The sequence below is a fragment of the Amyelois transitella genome, chromosome 3 (genome assembly GCF_032362555.1).
Source record: "Amyelois transitella isolate CPQ chromosome 3, ilAmyTran1.1, whole genome shotgun sequence".
In the NCBI taxonomy this organism is placed as follows: domain Eukaryota; kingdom Metazoa; phylum Arthropoda; class Insecta; order Lepidoptera; family Pyralidae; genus Amyelois; species Amyelois transitella.
In genome coordinates this window covers 5,872,308-5,888,120 of record NC_083506.1, presented here as the reverse complement: position 1 = coordinate 5,888,120, position 15,813 = coordinate 5,872,308, and the positions used below count along the sequence as shown (strand labels likewise).

At 33.7% G+C, this 15,813-nt stretch overlaps 2 protein-coding genes across 2 annotated transcripts; one reads left to right on the top strand and one right to left on the bottom strand.

The window, feature by feature from the left end:
- Positions 1-6,110: 6,110 nt before the first annotated feature.
- LOC106135415 (NADH dehydrogenase [ubiquinone] iron-sulfur protein 3, mitochondrial-like) lies at positions 6,111-6,908 on the bottom strand. Its single transcript, XM_013335705.2, has one exon. The coding sequence runs from the start codon at positions 6,906-6,908 to the stop codon at positions 6,111-6,113; it is 798 nt and encodes a 265-aa protein (XP_013191159.2).
- A 468-nt stretch (positions 6,909-7,376) lies between these two features.
- On the top strand, positions 7,377-9,851 carry LOC132902706 (sodium-dependent noradrenaline transporter-like). Its single transcript, XM_060948741.1, has 2 exons — positions 7,377-7,403; positions 7,992-9,851. Exons 1-2 carry the CDS (start codon positions 7,377-7,379, stop codon positions 9,849-9,851), a joined length of 1,887 nt encoding a protein of 628 aa, XP_060804724.1.
- Positions 9,852-15,813: the final 5,962 nt, after the last annotated feature.

Genomic DNA, 15,813 nt, shown 5'->3' with positions numbered 1-15,813 from the left:
TTGTACTATTCGCTCACCGCAATTAGCAGACGTGGTGACACGATACATAGGAAAGCTATTTGGGTCCCTTCCGCGTCTCATTTTTGCGATTTCATCAGTCAATAATGATTCAACGTTACATTACGTGTATATCTGGATACGTTATATGACACGGAGCTGTTATAGAGTATTGAAAACGAGTACGGACGCGATCGCACACCGGTAACTACTTTTCCGCAAAAGCGCGATAATGTTTAAGAAAAATTCGAGGCACATCGGGTACTATAACATCGCCGCGGCCATTTCTATACGTCGACCGTCTTATTGGAATTTGTAACGTTTTGGTCATATCGTGCATAAATAAAAACGTTTTTGGTTCTTTACAGAAAAGATGTGGTGGGGTTAAATCCTTTTTGGAGTAATTACTTAAAGTTTGCTATTGTTGTCGTACGCATAATTTCTTTTATATATTGTTATTAAAAATGTCAAATACTTTTTGTTGTTAATCTAACGTGTTCATGATTAAAATGAGCGCACAATAAAACCAACACTACTTTAAAAAAGTGTGCTGTAATTCTGGAAGAAAATATATTTTTTCATCTTACGTCATTTGAAAAAAGTATTGGCAGTGCTTGATTACGTTTTTTATGAGGCCATATTACCATATATCAAGACGAAGTAAGGTGTGAATACTGTATTTGATTACAATCTTTATGAACCCTTACACTTCGAACCTGGCTTTTCTGTCACGACATCACAGTCTCGTTATGGTTCTTAAAGAAATAAATGCATTTATGTGTTGGAAGAAAGGAAATAGCTTACTATTCAATCAATTCTCAATTCTATCTTAAAGCCAAATAGCTGAACGTGGCCTATCAGTCCGCTCAGGACTGTTGGCTCTGTCTACCCCGCAAGGGATATAGACGTGATTATATGTATGTATGTATGTATGTAAATACCTTACTTGTTCCTCAAGATACAATAACTACTCATTATATTTAACCCATTGCCTAAAAGAAGAATCCCAAGTTTATAATCCCTTAGTCGCGTTTAACGACATCCATAGGAACGAGATGGAGTGGTCCTACTTTTTTTTTATTGGTGCCGGGAACCACACGGCTTTTTTAAAAGTGCTTATAAAAATATTAATTTGATGTAATCATTTAGAATTTATTTAAGGAGTAAATTTCTTACATACAATTATATATTAAATATACAAAACAATTTGATATAAAATATGTCTTAGTTTTATCTTTTTACAAGTTAGTGATATACAATCATAATCTACCTCTACTCTTGTTGTTATACTGCATGATGAGATTGAAACGATTCAAATCTACACTCCATCCATCTGTTTTAAAAATGACACTTTTTATTGACACGTACCTAATCCAAGTGCCAATATTCTGACAAAATGTTCATTTGGGTTATGTATCTATCTTGCCATGTTAACAGAAAAAACAATTCACGAAAACTGGTTTTGTTTATATAAAAACAATATCAAGTATGATATTTTCGGTACAAGTCTTTGTAAAATCTAAACTTCTGTGTAGTTTGATAAAGGATATATACTACTAGGTACTATCTATCTACTTCTCAATTTATCTATGTCTATCTATTTCTTTTCTGTTGATCCCATTAAAAGCGATTGAGGACATAATCATATTCATATTGGACAAGTTATCATGTAGGTATTTCTTCTCTTTTCGCGCAAATTATAAAATTTAATGAAGGGAAATCTTAGTTAATTTTAGTCACACATCTAATCACCACTACTTGAAGTTGCAAAACAGTCGAAGCTTTGAAGACAATCTGTAATATGACCAAATTGGCAATAACATGATAGTATTTTCGATTGGATTATTATGATGATTTTTTGTGGTCATAGCGAGACCTACCTTATAAAATAATGCGTACATATTTTGAAAGTAACAAAAGTACAAAAGCCGACAAACTTGCATTAAGAGTTATTGAGTGTGGATGAAGCGAAAAAAGTATGCAGGGATCGTGGCAAGTGAAAAGATGTAGCCTTTGCGTACGCATCCGGGAAAGAGGCGTGATTTATGTATGTTATGTATGTATTTACATACATACATATGGTCACTTCTATATCCCTTGCGGGGTAGACAGAGCCAACAGTCTTGAAAAGACTGAATGGCCACGTTCAGCTATTTGGCTTAATTATAGAATTGAGATTCAAATAATGACAGGTTGGTAGCCCATCGCCTAGAAAAGAATCCCAAGTTTGTAAGCCTATCCCTTAGTTGCCTTTTACGACATCCATGGGAAAGAGATGGAGTGGTCCTATTCTTTTTTATATTGGTGCCGGGAACCACACGGCACGGTATGAATTTATATATTATAAAATTATAATTTCAATTAAACAACATCCAATAATTTCTATAAACGTGCATAACCCCACCAATCTGCCTGTGAGCAGTACAACTTGCTGCAGAAGTTCACAAACGTCGGAAACGTACCGGCCGCCGTCTAAACATTTATACAAAACAGAAACTTACAATCGAGTTACGGCATTCCTAGTGCAACGTTCATGTTGAGATTTCCTTTACCTACTTGATATTTGACTGTTTTATTAGAGTTGATTTGAAATTTCTATGTATCAGATTTTGAAAGATTAAATTTTCGTACAGGAACGCAGCCCCAGGCAAGAAGTTTAAGGAAATATTTGAATATTCTTTACTATAAAATAAAAGGTTACAAATGGATTTCTACCTTTATGCTGATTAAATGCAATACCGCATCGTTAAATTAAATAATGGAACCTTCTGAATAAGGGTGAATAAAGATAAAAGTATTAGTTTTACCACACTATGTGGTAATGGCAAAACCAGTACTTTTATCTTAAATATTATGGAAAAAGTATGATTGAAACCTTATTGTATGTACTAAATATGAAAAAAAGTTAGATAAACTGAATAAACTTCCTGGCAAAAGTATGTAAGAATCGTGGCAAGTGGAAAAATGTAGTTTATACCTACCCTCAAAAGCTTTTTGTATGTATGTACTAAATACGAATGCGTGCGTTTGTATTCAGAAAACGAAATACCCGATGCAGCGATCTTACCACATCTCAGTAATTAGAGTGGTTTAACTAGAGGTGTTAAACACAGAGTTATTCCTTTCTTAGCAAATATTTGACAACCTATCATGTTGTACAAAGAAACTGGTTGTTTAGCGTTGGTAAGTGTTACTTTAGCAATTTACATTGTTAAGACCAATAACTTGTAAATTTGTATTTTAAGAGTACAACATGTTTTGATGAAATTAAACCAATTCTTATGAAATAAATAATTAAAATACTAATCCAAAATAAAATATAAACCTAAAAATACTAGGTAAATTGTTTTATTTTTGACGGTCTCAGTGGCGCAGCGGTATAACGCTTGTCTGTGACACTGGGGGTCCCGGGTTCAAATCCCGGCCAGGGCATGATGAGAAAGGAACTTTTTCTGATTGGCCTGGGTCTTGAATGTTTATCTATATAAGTATTTATTATAAAATATAGTATCGTTGAGTTAGTATCTCGTAACACGAGTCTCGAACTTACTTCGAGGCTAACTCAATCAGTGTAATTTGTCCGATATATATTTATTTAATTATTTAGTTTTTGGTTTTTTTTATTACGAGTATATTATTATTTATTAAGTAGGAAGACATTAATTTTATTCGTCCTGCTTCAATCAAAAATTTAAAAGTGAATATACAAATCTCGGTAATATGATACAAGAGTAAGCCTGCATATCTATTCGCGTAAAGAGAAAAAATATTTATTTATTATTTTTATTTTCGTGGGAATTACGGCGAATCCTCTCTTAGAAGTAATTCTCTGAACCATACGGTTTGGGCTGTACATTGCAGTTAAACAGCCAGTCAGTGTCCTCTTTCATACAACAGTTTAGATCACAGAGTTGTTATTGCAAATCCTACGAGAATAGTTTTTTTTTCCGGGAGAAAAGTCAAAAACGAATTTAATACGTTTGATGAACTGTATTTGTACATTTTTGAGTTTAATTTAAGTTTAATTTTAAAAAATAACCATTTTAAGATAATATTTTAATTAAAAACGATGGTTCTTTCTTTTAAACAAGTTGACGAATAATTGGAAGGAATGTAAAAAATAAACAAAATATGAATAAGAATATAAAAAATAATATCTTGATAACGCAAAGCCGTATATTAATTGGAAATAAAGTCAATACATTTTACTTATTATACCTAAAAGTAACGCGAATAAAAATAATTAGATCGTCTACATTTCAGAAACAAAACGTGAAACAAGAGCACAAACGAAGCGAGAAAAGTTTACAGCAGCATCAAAAAGAAATGGGCACACTTATTTTATACGTGAAAGCGCTCAGCAAAATTCTTTCAAAAAAGTAAAGCATTCCCAAAAAAAAAGTTTGAAATTGAGTGTAAAAATAACTTACCTATCTGGAAAGTTGTTGGTATTTGTTTAACTATAGCAAGTTATTGTTATGTATGTGTATAAAGTCGATATTTATTTTTGTAAATGTTTGAAAGTTTTTCTGGGATCGGGGTAAGTTTACTGCGGGTCCCGAGAGAGCGCGCGGCATGCACAGCATGGGCGAGTTCGCGGTACACACTGAGGCGATTGTTCATTCAGTCCTCCTCTCCACCGTTATTCTTACGCAGATGTCCGTATGATGAAGGCAGATATGAGCCGATAGGATTTGGCAGGCTGTACGTAACTTTCGAGACGGTTATGCTGAGAAATGTTTGGTATAAACTTTATTATGTTCGTTGTTGTTGATTTCCTAATGTGTATTTGTTTGATTTTTTTTTTATATTTTCTTTCTTCCTGATTACAAGGAAATGATAAATAATTAAAAGTACAATATATTAAAGAAACAATATAGTATAATAAAGTAGCAAAAGATTTAATTGCAAAGCATAATAACATGTATTACTTTTTGTTATAAATTCATCGACCCATAGTAGTAAGTAATTGTTTTTATTTTTGCGATAAATTTAACTTTAAAATACTGTTGCCTTAAATAAAAATTGTATTTCTCATTACTTAAAATAAAGTTTCTTGGAAGACTAATAATAAATCAACAAAAATAAGTTTTCTCGATCACATTGGACCTTTCTAAGAATCAAATGGACCAACTTAATGAAATTGAGACAGAATAATTAGCCACTTCCCGCTAATTTCCAAAGTTATTAATTGAACTGTTAGAAGGGGCCGTCATCTGTTCGCCTATGAACGTCCGCCATTGTATATTATATTACACTTGCTGTGCCCCGGGGGTTCGCTCTAGTGGGAATTTCGGGATAAAAAGTGTTGGGATATGTTATTCCGTGTTATGAGTATATTTTACCCGAGTACAAAATTTCATCAAAATCCATCCAGTACCTACATTTTACGTGAAAGAGTTACAAATACACACATTCATGCAAAATTTCGCATTTATAATATATTATGATAGGGTATAGTAACACACATGTTAATGCTAATAAATTATGCAACCCTATTGTGGCAGGACAAATACTCATTAGCAGATAGATTTATTCAAACTATAGGCTTCGAGTCGGTCAACCTTATTTGATTCCTTAAGTGTCAAATGATAAGGGATCCGTACTGTACTCATAGAAATTAAAACAATAAATACATACATATACTCATGTTTATATATTTTGCGGGATAGACAGAACAGTCTCGAAAAAAATGAAAGATCACGTTCAGCTGTATGGCGTGGTAGAATTGAGATTCAGATAGCGATGTGAAGTTTGTGGTAATCGCATATAATAAGAACTCCCAAGTTTATTAGCCTTTCCCTTGGTTACCGTTTACTATCTTTTTGACGACAATTTTTCTTAATTGGGACTAAATCTACGTGCTACTGTGGGAAGATAAAAAAAAGTTATCGAGCTTAAAAAAGCTTATAAAAGTACAGTAATCTCTTTCTTAGGATTTTGTTGTAATAAAGGAAAAAAATTAAATACTTATAATAATAATAATTAACAGTTTAATATATTTATACAATAGTTTCTATTCAAATCAAATAAATATTCAGCAACCATTACAAAACAAAGCACTGCAAAAAGCACATTCTTTAAACGATTCGCAAGCATCGTAAGAGGAAAAACTATTTGTCTTTTTTTGGCGGCGGTTTGGAATTATCGTAGCCTTCGTGGAAATTCTTTGAATAACTCCACGGAGATTGTAGCTTGAAACTGCGATACTCCTGTGCAAATTCCACTGGCTCATATACCAATTTCTTCAGCTCATCATCATAACGGACTTCTGTGTAACCTACAAGAGGGAAGTCCTTCCTCAACGGATGCCCTTGAAATCCGTAGTCAGTAAGGATTCTTCGCAAATCGGGATGATCTGTAAATATGATGCCAAACATGTCATAAATTTCTCTTTCCAAGTAATTGCAAACTTGCCACAGGGAATAGGCTGATTTGACTGGTGTTAGTTCATCCGTATACGTTTTCACTCGTACTCGTTCGCTGAATCTCATGCTTAGTAAGCAGTAAACAACTTCAAATCGAAACTCTCTGCTTGGCACATCTATAGCAGTTGCTGCAGAACATACATTAAAGCAGGCATTCTGATGGTGTGCCAAGAAGGACTGCACCTGAAAGAAGCCATCTGGAGCAACTAATATTTCCAATTCATCAGTGTGCTGCATTTGTACTTTCTGGACATATTTGGGCATGCAAGCAGCGACGTATAGGCCGAACTCGTAAAGTCTTTGGCGCCGGCAGTTGTCGTGTCTTCGTATTGTATGGTGATCTTTCTCACTCCCGATTGGTTGTAGGCAGAATGGATTCTTAACTTCCATTTTATCTTTGTCCATCCATACGGATCCCTTGTGAAAATTTCTCTTGAAGATGGACGTTAAAAATTTTCGTGTACATGATGATATTAAATTCATTCCGGAAATAATTCTAAATAATATTTTGACGTTAATTCTGTTACAGATGACCTACGTTCATCATCATTGACAAATGGAATAAAAAAACAAAAAAAAAAGGAGATTTGAAATTTGAAGTTTTATAATATTGAAATTAAACCTTTTTTATAAGTACAAATCACAGTAATATTTTTGAATCTGTAGTAAAAATACATAAAAATCACGCCTGTTTCCCAGATGGGTAGGCAGGGACATGTTTTCACTACACACTATAGCTATAAACTTCTTGGTTTAAAGTACTACTTTATACTCCCTATAACATTTGGGAATTTCAGTTCTATGTAGAATAATTCATTAATATAATAATTATAAATGATTTGGTAAATACAATAATGGTTGAAAACACAATGTAGTCAAAAATATATTTTGGTCAAAAAGATCGCCTAGAATAGTGCTTTATTCGCTGATTCGTAGGTATACCAGTTTAAAATGAAAGCTAAAAAAATACCAAAGAATGTAAGTTTATATAATATAATAAGGTTTCGTAGGTGCACTAGGTACAGTCCTCAGACTCTGGAACAGGCCTGGGATGAAGTTCCCAAGGGGAAGTTTCGACATGTGTCCGATAGGCTGGCGTGCTACACATACGAGTTAGTCCAACTTTTAAGATGGCTACAACGTTCCTAATTAACGAGGCGGAGGATTTTTCTTCATTAAATCTTATAAAATCACTTGTTGAGGACACACTAAAATCAAATGTTATTTATCACTTTACACATTGTCAAAATATTTTTATGTTTGATGTACATGATTTAGCACAAAGAATCAATACAATCAATTTACTAACTATCATGTTATAATGAAATTTTAATTTGGCTTAATTCTCGAAATTTTTATGCTCAGTTCTAATGCTCAAAAGTAGAGATAACCCGCAGTTAAAAAATCATATACAGACACATTGAAGAGGCATCATGAAAAAAAAACTTCACCTTAATTAATTCTGGAATCAAAATGTGAGTCTGGTTGGTCATGCCAATGTCTACATTTACAAATCAAACATCTAATAAGCAATAAAAATTCATAGAAGTATTAATTTGTTTTTAGATGGACACTAAATATGAACCAGAAACTAAGTGCCGATGGAACTCTTATCAAACCTACCGCCTTATTTTGTGGGGGTGGATGATGAACGAAATATCCACAGTTTTTGCACCAGCAGATTTATCCCACCATGGATTCTATATACATATGGTTTTGTACACGATATCTGCAATCTTCGTCGGTCTACCATTATTATATTCAGAAGTATGTATCGCGCAGTACACGAACTGTAACACTTTCACTCTATGGAATCATTTCCCAGTCTTTCGCGGGGTTGCGTATAGCTCAATATACTTAATCATTCTTAAAACTATGTATGTTTTGATTCTATCAACGTGGTATATACAGTATGCTATATATTCAGCAATTGACACCCCACCCTGGTTTACCTGTGATGAATTCAATGACACATATTGTATGGTGAAAAGAATCAATGTATCAATATTTCAACATTGTCTAGAGACTCAATTTTTACTCGATGAAGATTGCGGGATGCGAACAGCAAGCTATTGTTTTTTCCAGAGAGAAATAGGAGATAATAATACATTGGAATCAATGTCTTGCTTATATGCGTGGAAGCAGCTTATAGCAAGTAGCGCAATCAGTGTGTCCTTATTTGTTCTCTCTTTGAAAAGTGATAAATTTATACAAATATTTGTAAAAATTTTAGCCGCTTATTTAACAGTTACTGTATTCATTCTTTTAAGTATATCATTATCCACAAGTGGATCGTGGTATTCTGCGAGAACAATTTTGGGGGTTGAATGGGATAATTATACATTAAGTGACTGTCTAAGGCCAGTTTCCTTGGGATTTTTATCATTAGGTACAGGTTATGGAATGGTTAGTCATTTATCTGCAAATGTACCTTTTAGAAGCCCTGCAATGATGACTGTTATTACTTCATCATTGTTTTCATTATGTTTTACTTTTGTGATGTCTTTGATAATATTCAGCGGAATAAAAACTATGTCATATTATCACGGAGAAGAAGAAAATGTTATCGAATTTGGTGATAGCCCTTTTTTTTCTCCCTTGGCATCGATCTCTGAGATTTTAATTTATTTTGACGCAATACAAATTTGGTCCTTTATTTGGTATTTATCAATTTTATTGTGCCTTTATTTAGTTCTTTGGATACAATATTTATTTCTTCGAGATTTATTATTGGACTATGTTCCATTTGCACGTAGACGCTATAATTTGACAAGTGCGTTAGTTTCGTCATTCATATCAATATTTTCATGGCCTTTCATATGTTCAGATTTAACTTCTGCTCTTAGCGATGTCACAGAAATTTTGCAAATTTGCAATTGTTTGCTTTTATCTATATCATTATATTGGATTTATGGCTACAAGAAACACAGTGTAGATATAGTTTTCATGATTGGTATAAAGTCCAGTTACTTTTGGAAAATTTGTTGGGTTTTGAACCCTCTATTCATAACTTTTATATTATTTGCAAAATTAAACCATTGGGCTGGTGGTGAGTTTGACGACTCTCACGAGTTTGTGTCGGTTAGTATGAGGTTCGATGAACTTGTATTTTTTATACTTTTTATAACGCATTTCTCTATTATTATTCTTGGTACATTATATGAATTATACTCATATTATAAACACGATAAAATTTTAAATATATTCTTTCCCTCTGAAGATTGGGGCCCAGTAGATATAATCTTATACAGAAGTCGAAAAATGTTTGTACCTGAAATCATGACTACAGAATTTCTTTACAGACAAGTAAGAATACATAGATATACTGTTAAGAATAGGAACAACAATAAAAACAAAAGTTCTAGTCAAATAACTGAAAATTGGTCCTTAGATATAGGGCAATGGAGTGCGCTGACTTCAAATTGATTGATTTTGTTGTAATAATAAACAAATTGTTTTTCATACTCATTTATTAATAAAATCTCTTAACCTTATTTGTGGATTTACTTTATTTTAGTATGTCGGCTTCATAATTCCAGCAACTGCATCCTCCGGCCCAGACCTCAAATTTTATGTACTTAATCTGCGGATTTTATTTCAATCAAAGAATACTCTTCATACTAAACAAAAGTGGACCACAGTTTCCAAATCCCAAAACCTTGCAAAATCCTTTTTATTCTTAAAAATTAATCGTGTTGAAAATTACGTTTTACATCAAATGAAAATGTAGCCATTTATCTTTCACAGTCTCATACATAAAACAGAGCTCAGGCTGCACTTGATTCACTGTTTCCCGCTGTTCCCGTCCAACTCCAGATTGTGACCCGAAACACCACAACTTCCGCTTCCGGAACGCATGCGCTGTTTGCGCCCGTGACGTCACACTACATTACATCCGGGTCGAAATAATGCGCAGCGTTTAAAATGAAATCATTTTCAGTTATATGATCAAATTGTAATTTTCAAAATATCTATAACAATATTTTTTATTTTGTTTTTTGCAATAATTAAGATAAGTTTAAGTTGTTTCATTGCAACTGTGAACCAGATTTAACGGCGATCCTGCAGTCTCAGAGACCAAGTTTCGGCATCATAGAGGAAAATTGGAAAGACAAGGTATTTCATCAATGTGACCTTCGTCTTCTTGGTAATCCTCCTATCCCTCCAAATCTTACAAAGCCATTCCACTGCCGACCTGGTGATGGCGCACCGTCGTCTGATCTCGTCGCCACATCCTCCAGTACTAGAGATAGTAGAGCCTGAAGAACAACACTGTATAAAAATAATCAAAGCTAAAGCACAAACTCAATAATCATTAATTGAAAACATTTTCTTTCGTTAGAACCCCGTATTCTAAAGATGGCACGGTACACACAGTCTTCATGAAGCAGTTAATTTTTAGTAGAGTTAATTTGTTAGAAGGCTTATATAAATTTTCATTTTCATCTAGCATAATCCACTGCCGCCGCCCACAGTACGCCTCGTTTAAATATTCAAAATGATACTGAGAGCGGTTTACGAAACTCAAAACTTGGTGGATTCCTCCTTTCCGGTCGCAGGACGCGGCCAGTCTGCTGGGTAGCCCCAAATTTTTAATACGAGTGTACTTTGAAAACGTTAAAAGGTAATACATAATTATATAAAAATATATAAGGAAATGTGCCGTGTGGTTCCAGGCACCAATACAGTGCTGTGTGGTTACCGGCACCAATACAGTGCCGTGTGGTTCCCGGCACCAATACAAAAAAGAATAGGACCACTGCCCATGGATGTCGTAAAAGGCGACTAAGGGATAGGCTTACATACTTGTGATTCTTTTTTTTAAGCGATGGGCTAGCAACCTGTCACTATTTGGATCTCAATTCCATCATCAAGCCGAGCAGCTGAACGTGGCCATTCAGTCTTTTCGGGACTATTGGCTCTGTCTACCCCGTAAGGGATATAGACGTGACTATATGTATGTATGTATATAAGGAAATATATTATATACGTTCATTAAACATATTATATTTATGTAATAAGTAAAAAATATATAAGTATCATTGAGCTAGTATCCGATTACACAAGCTCGAACTTACTTCGGGGCTAACTCAATCTATGTAATTTGTCACGAAAAATATATAAATATATATATATATATATTCCCTCTTCTTTCAAAATATAGGTGTCTTCATTAGACGGTATTCTCGACGTTAAAAACTTACAGACAATCCACACCCGAATAACTTGGCGTAAGAAACGTAAGAGTAGAGAAAGCATTGGATTATTTCACATTGGCAGAGCTGCAGACAGAGGCTAGATTAATATGAAACTGACTTATAATGCAGCCGATAACTGACAGCATATATCTTTTTAAGAGAAAAAATATTATCTAACCTGTATTACAGACGGTGTCAGTGGCGCAGCGGTAGTGCGCTTGTCTGTGACACAGGAGGTCTCGGGTTCGAATCCCGGTCTGCGCACGATGAGATACGAACTTACTTTTTTTGATTACCCGGGGTTCTTGAATGTTTATCTATATAAATATTTGTTATAAAATATTGTATTTTTGAGTTTGTTTGTTACCATTTGAAGTAAGTATTTTTTAATTTCCCGAGATTTTAGAATTTCTAGATATTCTAAAGGACTAAATTTATCTCAATAAAATGTTATAGTCTTGAGATCATCATTGAGGCTTATTAAACGTTTTATAATTATGATCAATATCGTTTAAATTAAAATTATTTCATACATAACGAAATCACACACACAACACAACATACACAAAGACAGAAACTACATTCATCACCATGATCCTACCTGGGAGGGTAGGAATTCCTATGTCGCGGATCAATTTTGTACTTCACCTAAAATTTGTGCCTTTTAAATGCCTTTACCTGCCTTGTAAATTTATGAAATTTATGCCTTATTTTCTATGTCCCAACGTTGGTCACGCAAGCCCTATATATTCGTCCAAGCACAGATAAATGGTCAGCCGCTTTCAGAAAGATGTATTTTTAAAGTTACACAACGTTTGGTTACCATACACGTAACGTCACTATTCCATCTTGTAAGCTAATTTGGTCTTTAACTAGACCGTAATACAAGATACTTTGCCAAAACTACATTTTAAGTGATAGTACAGTAGAATAATATGGTTAAGTTGGTTTACGTCTTCAAGTTAATATAGTGTGTTACCACGCAAGGTATGCAAAAATAAAACTATTATCTTGTAAATAAAGATGCCTACACGTTCCTTTGGATAGAAACCGCGTGGGTGAGGAGTTTAAAGGGGTAATTTGTTAATGGAGAAGCCGCAAATCTCGTGTTATCTGATGCCACCGCGACCCGCCTTTTTGAAACTCTTTACTTTTTTAAATAATGTTGCGCCGCGGTTTGTTTAGTACCCTTCCGCGATAAGAACTCTTAAAAAGATATTAACGGCTTTTAAAGAAATTGTCTCCACGGTTTTACTAAAGACCCCGATGTATTTACTTGTTTGTTCTCTAAATTTACAATATCTTCTGGGGTCTTTTGATAAAAATGATGGATTTCTTAAAAGATTTTCAAGTTTGAGGTCAACAAATCGTTTTCATTACAGGGTTAAATCTTGATTAATTTGTTTATAGCGACTAAGGTAAAAGTTTTTAGATACCTAAACTAGAAAGTATATAAAAAAAACACTTTCGGGTACTCAACCGCAAAATAAATTATGATAAAATTTGGTATGATGAATACTTACATGATCTTAGAAAAAGACAAAAGCTTTCTCTTATTACGAAAAATTACTACGTGTTGAATGATAGTTTATATCAATTATACCCCACTGGCAAAATCGCGGGCAAAACAAGCACATACTAAAAATTAAAAATACTGAACAGGCTCCAAAAATAAGCGATTATTTTTACTTAATAAATATATTCCATATTACTATTTTATTAAGAACATGTTTTTTTATTTCGATTCAGTAAGATTATTAACACTTTACTAGACTGGGAGCAAACATTTAACTTATTCACACGTTTCTCATAACCTGTCATCGTTTCATAATCGAAACGCAACGTGCGTTTTGTTTACCTATATCAACGCAAACAAACCCTCCGCTGCTCACTGTTTATTATGAAACACTTGTTGGGTTAAAGTAACAGTAAAAACGAATAAACAAAACGTTACAAATTTGTAATAATTGCCTTCTTTTGAATGGGAATCATTGGCAGTAGCGTAAACAAATCTATCCGGTTAGGTTATACCAAAAGTGGAACGTACGATAAAAAGAAACATAGAGATGTGTGTGTATGACTTAAGGATGTTTGATTTAAAAAAAAACCATTCACGATTTGGTTATATTTTACTGTACTTACAATAAAATTGTGTATGTATTTAGTTTTACTGGTACTTAGTAGTCTATAATTTTTATCTTGATATGGATGAAAACGGCTACATACAACATGTTATACCTAAAAATAATCATATCAGCAGATTAACAGCCTATGTAATGTTCTTTTTTATACTGATGCGCAACTCGTTTGTATAAATTGACGTGAAATTCAGTAAGTGGCCACTTTACGGCGCGAATGACGGAGAAAGCTTCCGTCGAACCGTTCACAATTGCTGGTGAGGAGTAAGTTTTTTTCCAAACGCTGGCTTTTAAGATTCCCATAATAATTTCAAAACTCATATCACTTTAAAACAATGTCACTCATTATAATTTGACATTAATTGAGATCATTTTTTCACCTTTATATTTATATCCAAAAATGGAAACAATATTATATAAAAACATAGGTTAAAACATATTTTATATTGATTATCATATTTGAAAGTTTTAAACAGGATTTATGTGGGCGGTTAAATTCCACTTAACTAATATGTATCAAAATTCATTACGTTATTGGCTTTTATTAAAGTAACATAGCAGAAACAGGTTTGTCACAACTGATTCAACCTTTTACAATGTAAAGGATTGATAGTGGCTATAATAAATCAACACTCCATTTAAAAAGTAAACGGTCATGATCTAAAAAATACAGCTGTGAAAATACGAGCGACGAACCGTTGGCTCGGGAGTCGCCATGAATAATCCTTGCCGTCAAGTCCACGCGAGCTCACAGCCCAATTAAAAACGTACTCTTTCCACGACTTTCAGCTTAGAATATTGTATAATAAGCCAATAAAAAACCCCACTTAACGCCCTGAGCGCCAACGGCAATGAAATATGCACTTTTAACCCTCATTATGGAAAATTGAAATTAAATGCAAGAACTGCCCGGCTCGACCCTCAAAGTTGTGATTGGATTAAGATGGTTGGTGAAAATAGGTTACGAAATATTGTGCTCTGATAATCAGAGAGTGACAATTTAACATGCGGATGTTTTTCATACTAATTTATTAGGCAAGCCACTAACACATGGTAGTACTAGATTTTGTGCCTCTAAGCTGTAGATTCATATTTGCCTAGACAAACCATTGGTCACAGAAAACTATTATAAGTAATACCAGATTTCGATGTCACCACTGACTTACTTGGGGTTGACCAAGCACTACGATTATAACAGTTTATAGTATGTTTATCCTATTAAACAAAATTAAAAAAAAATCCCTGTTTCTTCATATCCTTTCAGTATTTTTAAGAGAACATTGGCTCAATGAGAATCTAAACAATTAATACTACTGAACAAATTTGGATGAAAATTTCTCGTTACATGGTATTTAATTCTGGGCAATTAGGGTGGGTACTTTTTTTATAACTAGAACACTACTTCAATGTTATACCATGGTAGACTTTAACACGCGTACGTAGGGAGACTATAACACGCATTCGTAGTCACAGGCAAAAGCTAGTCACAAAATAATCACCTAGATAAATTTCATTCAGTCATCCGATATTGCGAAAGCGAATCTGGTTTCGACATGTTCCTGCTAAATCCAAGATAGACTACCGATAACACTACACTAACTATAATTTCATTAGAATTGGTTGAGAAATGATTTGATGACTTAAACGTGCTTTTGTTATGTATTTAACTGGCTTCTCTTAGTCGTGGAACTCTTAATCACACCTCGTTCCCGGCGTGACAGGTAGAGTTCCACTTCGCAGGATCAATTCATACTTATTTTCCCTTATCCACATTCACCATAATTTAAAGGTACTCTCGACCTGACCTTTCATCAGAACGACCACGAATTGATTAAGATACCTTTGCCATTCCAACGTTCGCATTTATCTTTATTCAGTGATAAAAAATCTCAATATTATAACTTATAGTTTTTGAGTTACTAACTTCTTATTACAAACACTCAAGACATTGAATTAAATTTTGGCTCCCTTATGAATTTCGAGAAAAATAGCACCCTTTTTGTTATTTTCTACCTGTGTACAATTTCATCATAACCCGTCTAGTAGATTTTG

Coding starts and splice junctions, on each gene's coding strand:
- LOC106135415 (XM_013335705.2), bottom strand. CDS start 6,908: ATGAATTTAATATCATCATGTACACGAAAATTTTTAACGTCCATCTTC.
- LOC132902706 (XM_060948741.1), top strand. CDS start 7,377: ATGAAAGCTAAAAAAATACCAAAGAAT. Junction 7,404..7,991: donor CTAAAAAAATACCAAAGAAT/GTAAGTTTATAT, acceptor ATTTGTTTTTAG/ATGGACACTAAATATGAACC.